The following is a 12,590-nucleotide window of genomic DNA, read 5'->3' on the forward strand; positions in this document are numbered from 1 at the left end:
CAGATTTCAAGGGTTTTAGTTTTTAGCTAGCATGACCAAAACCCACAACAAATGGAAATTGTGGGAATTAATGGTTATAAAGTTTGAGAATGCCTACCAGGAAAAAAAATTTTTTCTAGAGAATTATTTCAAACATGATTTAAATTGGCTTTGTTTATCGCCAGGTTGAAGTTTCCTGATATCAGTGCAATGTGTGAGAAGCATATCATCATATTATTATCAACCATACCTTTCAATGCCATTTAATTTCCATTTATGTTTTCTTGACATCAGTAGCCCACCACCCCAAGCTCCCTGGAAAAAGAAGATTACAATGATCAATTCCATTAAATAACCATTCAGATTTCTGAAAACATAAGACCCCCATATTTAAATACGTGAATCACTTATTATCAGCTTTTTACTTATTTGGAGAAAGCAGTTAAAACTTTGGAAATCGCCAAAGGTAGATTTTGATCAGTTTTCCAGTAACACCGCCTGTAATTTGGGAAGTAGCTTAAAGCAGCATTAATAAATCTTTCAGCACAAAGATCTTCCATGTATATATGTATATGTATCATGTTTTCCCCAAAATAAGACCCTATCTTATATATATTTTTTGCCACCAATTTTTTTTGCAAAGGTCTTATTTTTAGGGGGGGATGTTGTCCACTGATTCACCTCACTTGCACGCATCGCCTTCAGCCTCCTTTTCACTGTAAGAGGCCTTCAGGAACTTCTTCTGTGGTTGACAAGGTCAGCAAGGCTTTCCTGAAAACATCTGCAGCCGACAACAGATGTGGTATTCAGCAGGTTCTGACCAGTTCTGGAGACCCAGTAGCAGAAATGTTGAGTAGTTCGGAGAACCGGCAAATGCCACCTCTGACTGGAGATTTTACAGTATCCTTCCCCTGCCAGGCCCACCAAGCCACGCCCACAGAACCGGTAGTAAAAAAAATTGAATCCCACCATTGCTTCGGATTGCTCTGGAGCTCTGTCGTCAGCTGCAAAGCCCTCAAGAAAGCCTTGCCAGCTGCAGAAGAAGTGAGCTGGCCAACAAGGCAGGGATTGGGGGTGCGAGGCCTGGCTGCAACTGTCTGAAGGTAAGTAGTAGGATAGCTCTACCCCCCCATCCCTATCCTAGCTTAATTTTTTCCTGTGTACCATGGAGTAGATGGAGTCTTAATTAGGGCTTATTTTGGGGGGTAAGGCTTATAATGGGCACATGTAAAAAATCAAGCCAGGACTTACTTTTGGGGTAGGTCGTATTTTAGGGGAACATGATAAATGTATTGTATAGGTATTGTACATTATATATATTGTATTGTACATATATATGTATTGTATTGGTATATATACCCATATACAACATGCATATACATACATATACATACATATGCATGTGTGTGTGTGTGTGTGTGTATCTGTAATTAAGTACCATTGTGGATACAGATGGAGTTGTATTTTTTAAAAAGATAACTTTGTGGAGGATTGATTTATCTACCACTGTTAAGCATGAAATCTATATAAAATGCCAGAATACTAAGATAGTATATCTTTGCACATCAAATGGTTCACCATGTTTAGGTCTGCCCTCTTATCTTTGAGAAACAGAAATCCTTTCAATCTTCCAAAGATTCTATTAATAAGTTTATTTTCACGTGAAGCAACATAGCCCAGGCACTGTTAAATCCTCTGCATCTTCATTATCATTCCCGCCAGCAGACCCAGGACTGGATTTACAATCCGATGCTTGAAGATTTCATACTCACATCCACATGCATCCATATCTTATACTTCTTGCAAATATCAGCAATAGTTATAAGCGGATCAAAAGCTCCGTATACGGTAGTTCCTGCGGTAGCACTTACTAGAAAAGGAACAAATCCCTACAGGAATATATAAAAAAAACAACACCTCAGCAGAGATTAATTTCTTCTTCTCTGGCAAGGCATAAAGAGACCACTTTCTTTTATCAGGCAGCCAAGAGATTACACGGTACTTACTATTACAGTTACTTTATTTGCCATGTGATTGCTGTTTCTAACAGTAGGAGGCAGCAAACTGCCAAAACAATAGAAATGATTCAGTATTGTTTACCTAAACAACCTAATGGGGTACATAACAGAGCATCCAAAGTGGAATCTTAAACTCTCAGAGCAGAGAGGACCTAATTAAATGTCTCCAGCTTCCTTACATTTCATTTAAACGCTGTCAGGATTTCCTCTTTGGGGATCTTTATAATAACTCAGCTCTTACTGTGTGGACCTACAATAATTGCTGAAATAGCTGCACGGCATTCTAATTTTATCAGAATAATAGGATGTATCGTTCTGCACGATTGGTGGAAATAATATTTTGAGGATACTGATTTGCTGATAAAATGCTATAGATGAGGCATTGCCTTGGCAAATTTACCAGGGACTGATCAATGCTTGCTTAGTCACATGACTCTTCCTTTTAAAAAGGATAAAAGGAAATTCAATAAAATAGGTTGGATGTGATCAGACAGAAAAACTGCAGACCTTAAAAGGCAGACTAGGGACAAGATATGGCCAGTACTGTGATCAATGAGGAACATTGGGGTGCCAAGAGGGCCCCCTGGTTTGTCATAGAAATTCCAAAAGAGGAAAGAGCCTCTAACCTTTTTCAGGTCTCTCTCTCTCTCTCTCTCTCTCTCTCTCTCTCTGAATGAGTGAAAAATGTCAAAATAAGGCAGCCACAACCATGTGATTAAAATCTCACTCTCTTTTATGTGCATTGTGACACATCAAGTTTTGATTGCATAGTTTTGATTGTGGCTGTGATCTTGACAGTTTTTGACACAAAACACACACACACACACACACACACACACACACATGTGGGTGGATGGATGGACTGACCAGACTTTCCCCCACTTTTCCCTCAGTTACATTCCATTTACTCTAGCTTCATAATTTCCTGAGAATAATTCAAATGTTTGAGCATGATTTGGGGACATTTAGAACTGTCTAATAAAAGTGGTGCCTTCATATGAATTTTTGAAGGTACTTTGCGTTTTATTTGTTTCTAAGTTTTTACCTCACTTGGAAAGATCCAAGTCCAGCACCAAGACCCTACATTAGAGGAAGGAGATTTTAGAAATGAGGATGGGGCTTCGTTCTCCTCACATATCAGCTAGCATTTTCCCCTCTTTTAGATAATTTCTTCTCTTTCTCAAAATTCTACACAGTTGGACTTTTAAGTATCTTAGTTGGCTAAGTATCCATATGCATATAAAAGAGCTATGTTTAATTTATTATTTTTACCTAGCTAGTGACAGAGCCTTTTTTTTCAAGCAAAAGTAATCCAGAGAACCAGATCTATTATCCTTAAATGAGCATGATGAGACTTTTAATCTAGCATATTGGTGAAGACTGAGATATAGCATAAAAATATTATATAGCTGGAATATCTGAATGGCTTTAAATAGAAACCTTAGATAGAATTAACTTGCCTTTTGCTTGGCCTCAACAATTCGCCTTTCAAGATCAGATGGAATCATTTTCCCTCTGGAAATAACGAATATATAAATAAATATGATGGATATGGATATAATCATACTAACCACAAAGTCTTTTCAAATGTCTTATCCAAGATAAGCTGCTATTTATGAAAATTGTCTTTTGCTGCTTGCAAACTGTCAGAAGCATTAGCTTATCTGTCAGTTTGTAAAGCAATACAACTGGCATGTACACAACACAGTAAACCTAATTACAGAATTAAATAATTTCCCAACAATTCATGCAATGTGCTGAGGAATAATCTAAGATGGTTCATTTGCATAACACATGATGCCATACAAAATTAATCCAGGTTAATGCCAAGCAAATTTTGCATATTGTAGAAATGCACATACTGTTTTACCTGACATAATTAAACCTGTTTTGTAATGCATTGTGTTCATTCACTATTTTGTGTTTATTACTGAACTGCAAGTAGCTGATAGCTAGCTTTTAAGAAACATTTGTCTCTCATTCATGCAAGTATAAATTCTTTGTGTGTGGTGGGGTGTCTTTATATCTTACTAGTAGTGTTTGAGTGGAGGATATCAAAAATAGTATAAGGAACTCAGATTTATGAAATGAATTATTTTTTCCACTGTTAACTTGCCTCTTAAATTCTTAAAGTATATGAATCTAAAAGGTACTTGATAAACCCTGGCAATTTAAAAACTGGATTTAAAAAAAAAGTTTAGGCCACAATATATATAGCAGCTGAGATGATACAGTCATGGTTACCATGAAATAGGTTCATATTGACTGCTATAATCAGCTCCATGGGGGCAGGAAGGCAGAAATCAAGATTTTCATTGGAGCTAGACATTAAGATGAAGTATGCTATGCAGCTTCCAAGAACTCTACCACTGAGGGTGCACAAATGGAAATTTCAGCATAATGAACTCTCTGAGAAAACCATCATGGGTATCATGAGTCTTTCTCTACCAGAGGCCTGGGAGTTTGAGATTTATGTGCAGTATCTTAGCTGTATGAGCAATATAGCTTTTCCGAACAGAGAGCTCTGATGTTATTTCCGGGATATGTTGGAGCTTCTCTCCCATCTGAGGAGTTACAGCTCTAAGTGATTCTAACGGTATCCCCACCTTTTTTTTTTTTTTTTTTACAAAAGTCATACTTAAAAGTAACGACAGGTAGTCCTCAAGTTACAACAGTTCATTTAGTGACCGTTCAAAGTTACAATAGCACTGAAAAAAGTGACATGACCACATTTCAAAGTTATGACCTTTGTAGCATCCTCATGGTCATGTGATCAAAATTCAGGTGGTTGGCAACTGGTTCATAGTTGTGACAATTGCAGTGTCCCAAGGTCATGTGATCTCCTTTTGCGACCTTCTGACGAGCAAAGTCAATGAGAAAGTCAGATTCACTTAACAACTGGGCTACTAACTTACCAACTGCAGTGATTCACTTAACAATTATGTCAAGAAAGGTCGTAAATTGGGGCAAAATTCACTTAACTAATGTCTCATTTAACAACAAACCCAATTGTGGTCATAAGTTGAGGACTACCTATATTCAGAAGAGAAGAAGAAAAACACCATTTGGAGTCATTGCTGTTCTTCTTGATATCCATAGATTGATTGTATGCTTTGCTTACTATAATTTTGCAGTCATCCCATAACACAAGTTATCTGGGCATCTTATAAACAACACAATATAAGTAAGAAATACTGCCGAGTCTCAATAGAAATAAATTCATTAAATTGAGACAGTCAGACTAAAAGATTCAAAGATATGGTGTCAGAATCACCTCCTTAGCACCAGGAAATCTCTCTCTCTGGGAATTAAGATGCTATTATCAGGAAAAATACTTCTACATAGTAAGGATAGTTGGTCAGTTTATTTGCCCAGGGCACTGAAAACAATTCCCTGAAGATTTGGTAAGTGCAAAGAGGAGGCAATGGGGTTATTTTGTATTCAGGCTTTAACAATTACAGAAATCCATGAAGCTAAATCATAATCAGAGACTGTTTCATACAGAAACAGAATTAGCAACAATTTCTACCTTGACCACTTTCAATGGCCATAAAAAATGCAACAAGACAGTACATGGGTGTCAAACTTGATTTCATTGAGGGCCACATCAGGTTTGTGTTTGACCTTGGGGGGCTGGGGTGTTCAGGATGGCCAAGACATCACTCATTTTCAGCTGTGACAGCCTCATGCAACTCTCTTCCAGCAAAAACAGAACTCAGGAGGCTGCGTGTGGACCTCCCAAGCTCCATTTTCACTGGTAGAGGCACTGAGGGCTGGTCCTTCACTGTTTCCAGGTGAGCTATGGGCTGCCTCTTGCTCCTGGGCCTTGAGTTTGACACTCCTGCGATAGGAAATTACTTACCATATTACAATGATAAATAAATATGATGAGTGGTTAAATATTTCTAAGCCAACTTTCTGGGAAAATATTCATTCCAACAGAGCTTATTAAAAAAAAATCTGCTGTATTCAAAAACATTTCCTATTAAAATGTATCTATTGCACTCATAAATAAAATTATTAAAGGAAAAAATTTCTTGCCAAAAGGCAAACCATTATGAGGTTTTGGCAATTGCACATATCAATGCTGATATTTTGTGAAATCTTTCTGGATAAATTTGGTTCCTTTGGGTTGAGAATGTAGAGCAGCCTGAAAATGGGTGCTGACCTTTAATGAAATTAAAAGTTCTGCTTACCTTTCATCACATCTGATCAAAACCACACTGTCAGTACCAATTCCTAAAGCTGCTGCTCCTTTCTTCACTGAAAAATGACTCTGAAAAAGTATATTGATTATTTTGTACATGGAAGCAATGCACCAATATATTTCTCCTATGAAATAATGCTCTTGCATTTGTCTTCTTTGCCAACTCGTGAAATGTTTGGAGCAATTCTTTAAGGGTTTGTAAAAAAAATTCAAAATTCAGTCTCCCTTAGAAATTGACAAATGCATTATGAGAGAGGTGTTAGTGGGCTACCGTGTATTTCATCAGCAGCATAAAGTGTTGTCCTGAGTTACAAAGTAAGTCTAATCAAGTAGTGGTATTTTAAATGAATTTGCAGAAGATACGGTAAGTGCAAGTAGTTGTTGATACACAAACCTTTGAGCAGTGGGTAAGTTCAATCCTATTATTTTGTTTTTCTTTTTTTTTGCAATTCTCCCTTGTCCATGTTTATATTTATCTGAAACAACCCTATTGGGAGAAATTGGGGAAACTCATATTTACCTTGAAAAGTTTGTGATATATGCTCAAATTCCTGAAAATTGAGATGCTCACAATTAGAAAGCCTGTCCATCCTCTATTGTCTGATTGGCATGTAATGTTTTCTGAATGCAATTTTTTCTTGAAGACCTATAGCAGTCAAACATCTTAACAATCAATAGCGTTTTTTAAAAAAATAGCCTTGAGCCACATTTAAATTTTCTGGGTCTAAGAGACACTGCACAGTTCATTTTTTCATTTTTTCATTTTTTTAATGAGATTGGAGCTTTCTTCTTCTTTTCATTGTGTATTTCATCAGTATATTTTACAGTTTGTTTCACAGTTTTTATGCGTTTCCCAACCCAAAACCATACAGCCAACATTCATGTACCTGATTAGGAAATGGGGGCTGCAATTGTGGGTTTTAGTGATTGCAAGAATTTTGAAGGCAGATAACAATGTAAGGATGCAGTTCTGAATGCAGAGTGCCAGCCCCTAATCTAAATGGGGAAGAAATTTAAATCCCAAAGCTCAGAGTCACTTCAAGAGTGAGATTGGTAACATATAATTTGAATGAATTTATTTCATTTATGAATAAATCTGAGAGCACCTTGTCTTCATCTGTGAATCTCATAACTTTACTCTGATTTCATTCATACAATGTTCTAATTTGAGTAAAAAATAGAATTGATGTGGTCTGATGTCCAAACAAATAAATTATATAATGCCTTAATGCTGACCAGCAAACTATTCAACTCTAATATTACCATGTTTTCCCCCCAAACCTAGACAAAAACTGGATAGCACTGTTGTTTAGAAAATTACTCACTTGATGTAAAACAAAGAGTTTTGAATTCTAAGTATTTATATCAATTCAACTGTTACAATTGTCTTCATACTGGATTCCATAGAAATTATATTCAATTGACCTAATCAGCATTAGACATCTTGGACCCTTATGAAGTCCCTAAATCACCTTTTTCAAGAGCCTCAGATTATCTCTGGTCACTATTGTTGAAAACTGGTGGCATGGAAAGAGAATCATAGTGAAAACACAATCTAAGTTGTACAATAATTTTCTTTTTTTAAAAAGTTTAAAAATCCTGAAGCTCTCCCATCTGCAGAGTACAAGAAATGGCTCTAGAAAATTCTAGACTGGCCACTTTGCATAACTTCGTCTGTTGTAGGTTCCAGGAACCCAAAAGTGTGAATTTTTTTTAAATTCACACTTTTGCACACAACTATGCTTGATATAAGAACCTTTTTCAAAAGTAGACATTTTTCTCAGGGCTTAATCCAAATACAGGTGTCATAAATTACCACAGCTCCTGATCATCAAAAAATTACCACAGCTCCTGATCATCAAAACTTTGCCAAATGCTCATATAAAGGCAGGATTAATTTCCAATTCACATTCATCCACAAACATTGCTGTATACTGCATTTCAAAAAGAAAGAATAATTGGTATGAGATCCCCTGTGTGGAAAAGAGTAAACATACATCCAAAGGAAGAAAATATATTACAGAAAGAAAGCAATTACATATTAGCCAAAGGTAAGATGAACATAAAGGATTACAGAGGAACACCTACATGTTCTGAGGTGAAGGCAACCAGCCTTGGAATAGCTGCCATTCCTTTCTCTTTAACTTCTGGGAACATCTTGAAACGTGCAATCAACATAGCATACATGTTAGATATGGCACCACCTGGAGACCACAGTAACAAACTGTTACTTTTTTTAAATTCACACTTTTGCATACAAACTACGCTTGATATAAGAACCTTTTTCAAAAGTAGACATTTTTCCCAGGGCTTAATCCAAATACAGGTGTCATAAATTCTCACTCATTCAGTTTATATTCATTTGCTGAATTTTGAAGGCAGATAAACCATGTAAGGAAATAGAAGGAGACAAAAGCGATAAAAATACTGTATAACCACATTTTACTTTTTACTCTTGTTTGAATCCATTTTCTCAATGACCCTTTCACTATTAAAAATTGAACTTCTTAGGAAGAATTTAGAAGATTCAGTGCTATTTTTTAAAAGGTTCCTATCACCTTCCCTTAGTTTCTTATCTTGCTGTTCTAGATTTGAAGGAATAGAGAATTTTACCTAGGACAACTTATAGTACTACTTTTAGAATGTACATTCTTCACTGATCAAATAGGTTTTAAAAAAATATAATCTCAATAGAGGGAAGCTCAAGGTTGACTCATCCTTCCATCCTTCCAATGTGGGTAAAATGAGGACCCAGATTGTTGTGGGTAATAGGCTGACTCTGTAAATTGCTTAGAGAGGGCTGTAAAGAGCTGTGAAGTGCTGCTGCTATTGCTGTTTTGACTCTGGCAAGTAGATTTGGGTTCTGCTTAAAAAAATAGAATGAATTTTGCTTTCCTTACAACATAATTATTTTAAAGAGAGTTCTGTTAATTGAATATCTAATCCAACAGTCTCATTGAAATTAGCTTCATTCACTGAGATAAGTCATTAAATAATGGTTTGTAAATCGTAATTGGCTCACATTACATGTTAAGTAAAAAAAGTCATATCATGGCCTAGTGTAACTGTAATAGCTTTGATAAGTTACTTACATCATTAAAGAAACAAAATAAGGCATGCCTGTTCAAATTTCCTAAACGAGAACAACATGAGCTGCTGTAATATCCATAGAGCACTCCTATCTTCATTTACTAGACCTACAGAAGCCTGACCTCATTGTTAAATACTGTAATTTCTTATTTATTTCATACAAACGAGTGAATATTATGTACTACAGAACTAAGGAGTGGATATTTCATTTGATTGCATGTTCTCTATCATTTGATTCTTTATAAAGTGGCACAATTTGCTTGAAAGAACTTTCTGCAAGAATAGACAGTACAGTTTGTGTTCTCAAAGTCTCTGGATTGAAATAAATGTGCATCTTTTTTATAACCAGGAGAGAATATTAAGAGCAAAGATTGAACATGCTGCTTCTCATATTATGTTGCCTTGAAAGGTATTGTATATCATAAGCATGAAAGCACAAAGAAGCATCACTTACCAGGTGAAAAAATTCCATCACCAGCACCTCCTGGCCAACCAATTATTTCTCTCATTTTTCTTAATGTGACATATTCCAACAGTACAAACACAGGAGCAATTTCATAGGTGAACCTAGAACATAGCAATTTCTGCATCTTATTGATTAAGTAACAGTACTGACAGAATAACTCACTTCATAGAGCATAGAATATAGAATAATAGAGTTGGCATGGACTGGAAATCTTTTAGTTCAATCCCTGCTCAAACAGGAGGCTCTTATAATTTTGTTTGCTTCAGATTTATTGCTTAATTATTTTTTCCAATATTTTTTCCAGGTATTGATGTCAGGCTGATTGGTCTGTAATTTCCTGGATCTGTTCCCCTCTTCAATTTTTTAAAAGTTGGGAACCACATCAGCTCTTTTTCAGTCCTCGGGTAGTTTCCTCGTGCTCAAAGAACTTTGAAAGATATATTTCAATAGTTCTGAAATCATGTCTACCAGTTTTTTCAACATTCTGGGATGTAGTCTGTCAGAACCTGGTGATTTGAATCCATCTAGAGCTGACAGGTGTTCCCTTACTTTATTTTTGCATATTTGCATTCCTAACCTGTCATTTACAGTTCTGTTTTTGGTGGGTGGAGTTGTGTTTTCTTTTTACATGAAGACAGATGCAAAATATGAATTAAGTAGTTCTGCTTTTTCACTGTTGTCCATTATTTCTTAGCCATCTTTGCCCACTAGTGGACCAATTACATTTTTAACTTTTTTCTAGTTTTTTTTATATGTTGAAAGAAACTTTTTAAAATTGTTTTTGATATTTGTTCCAAGTCTTACTTTGTTCAAAACCTTAGCTTTCCTAAGTTCATCTTTGCAGGTTTGGGCTAAATGTTGGTATTCTGCCTTCGTCATATGTCCCTCTTTCCATTTTTTTCTCAGTTGGTCTGAAAGTTCTTTGTGCAACCATGTTGGGATTTTCTTGGTTTCCTTGTTTTTCTTTTTTTAATGGTATTTAACTGGATCATTTTTCAGTTTCCCAAACTTCTTGAGTTGATTTCCCCTTTCAGATTTTCATCCATGGGATCCTTCCAAAGCTCTTTCTGAGTTTGTTAAAAATCAGTTCTTTTAAAGTCTAAGAAATTGGTTTGACTGTTCTGTTGCTTGTGCCTTTTTTATATTGAATTCTAATATGACATGGTCAATCTCTCATAAAATTCCTGCAATTCCAACCCCCTCTATCATTTCTCATCTGTTGGTAAGAATAAGATCCAGTATAGCTGTTCCTCTAAATGGCTCCTCTATCTTTTGGGTGATGATGTTGTTGGTAGGTGGGTCAGGAATCTATTTGATCTCTCATTTGTTGCAGAGTTTGTCTCCCAGTTGATGTCAGAGTAGTTAAAATCCCCCAATGCTACTGTGGTATGTTTCCTATATAAGTTGGTTAAGTGATGCAAAAAGTTCATCTATTTCTGATGCCTTCCAGATATGCCTGAGACTACAGATCCGAAATACTACTGGCAAAACAAAAAAGAAGAAAATTCAACCTATCGCTGTCTGTGGAGCTTCTCAATCATTCAGGTCATGGTTGTCCGAAAGGTGCTTTTCCAAAAAGCAATTGGACTTTCTTGGGTTTTTCCCACCTTGAAAACATTTTCCTTTTCATCTAAGAAGCTACTTCAGAACTGAACTTTTTATTCTATCTTTTCTGGAGAGGTACAAATGGCTGTTTTCCCCATTTGCCTCCCTTAATTTTAACAATTTCATGTTCTTCATGCTTTCACTAACATATTATTTTCTGTTTATCTGTTTAGCTATGCACCTCTCAGTGTTTCTATAGAACCGTTTTTCATGCCATGTGCTACCTTTTTACTCTCTCTTTTTTTCTTTCTTAAAAAGAGGCATGCAAAATATAAATGCTAACCTATCTGCTGACATTGGTAAATATGAGAGTCAAGTCATTTTCTTGTCTCTAAAACTTGTGTACTATAAAATAAATGTATTAATATCCATGAATATGAAATTTTATCTGATTAATTATTATTCATTAATTATGAATGCAAGTATGTTTGTTATATTTTGTTCCTTATAACTGCTTTGTGAGCATTACCCCTGAATTAAAATAATCTTTAGACCAGTTCCTACCTGAATTTCATGCATGCAAAATGGACCAACTCTGGCAACGAGGATTTTTTTAATAGTTGCTAATTTAAAGAAACAAATATTTTGCATAGACAGTAAGATAGTGTACTTTATTTCTGAAAACAATCTAAGCTAATTTCTGAGTTAATGATGCTTAAAAGGATCTTATTAGTCAATTTACATACTTACATATTAGTGTTAGCTGTAGAAGTTAGCCAATCTGCAGCTAATCCAACCATATCCAATCCAGTTGAAAGCTGATTGAAATATCTGGGGTGCCCTGCAAAACATCTGAATAAGCTCCATTGAAAAATATAATTTGTTATTATATTTCTATCACATTCATATTTCCTGCTGTCCATTTTGGCCATAAAATCCCAACCTCATTGCATTTGTATGGAATTTATATGGCAAACAGCTTCAGTGAAAACTCTTTATTTTTAGCTTTTAGCAATGAGGATGAAAGTTCTGTATAAAGAGACTTTTGTTCAGGCATTATCAGCATTACCATTGCTCAAAATGCCTTCTTCTCTTAAAAGGACTAGATGGATCTTTTCCATTTCAGAAAAAGAGACAGATTGAAATTGACAGTTGAATTATATTACAGTATAATTACATGAAGAGCATCTTATATGAATTCAAGGGAACTTCTTTTAAAATTATTTATTTTCTCAAACTAGGTAAGAACAAAAAGATAAAGATAAACAGAGTTAGCATAGTAAAA

At 35.5% G+C, this 12,590-nt stretch overlaps 1 protein-coding gene across 2 annotated transcripts in view; it reads right to left on the minus strand.

Moving 5' to 3' along the window:
* GAD2 (glutamate decarboxylase 2) overlaps positions 1-12,590 on the minus strand; it is a 46,220-nt gene that overhangs the window by 16,718 nt on the left and 16,912 nt on the right. For both annotated transcript variants that reach the window (XM_026672112.2, XM_087947639.1), the window contains 7 exons: positions 12,056-12,146; positions 9,749-9,861; positions 8,293-8,408; positions 6,194-6,273; positions 3,458-3,512; positions 1,752-1,868; positions 230-294 (listed from right to left, as the gene is read on the minus strand). In XM_026672112.2, the coding sequence (XP_026527897.2) occupies positions 230-294; positions 1,752-1,868; positions 3,458-3,512; positions 6,194-6,273; positions 8,293-8,408; positions 9,749-9,861; positions 12,056-12,146 (637 nt within the window). The remainder of the gene's footprint in view (positions 1-229; positions 295-1,751; positions 1,869-3,457; positions 3,513-6,193; positions 6,274-8,292; positions 8,409-9,748; positions 9,862-12,055; positions 12,147-12,590) is intronic.

This window comes from Notechis scutatus, chromosome Z (genome assembly GCF_049901735.1).
Source record: "Notechis scutatus isolate UNSWTSFEM ecotype Mainland chromosome Z, rNotScu1.2, whole genome shotgun sequence".
Lineage (NCBI taxonomy): Eukaryota > Metazoa > Chordata > Lepidosauria > Squamata > Elapidae > Notechis > Notechis scutatus.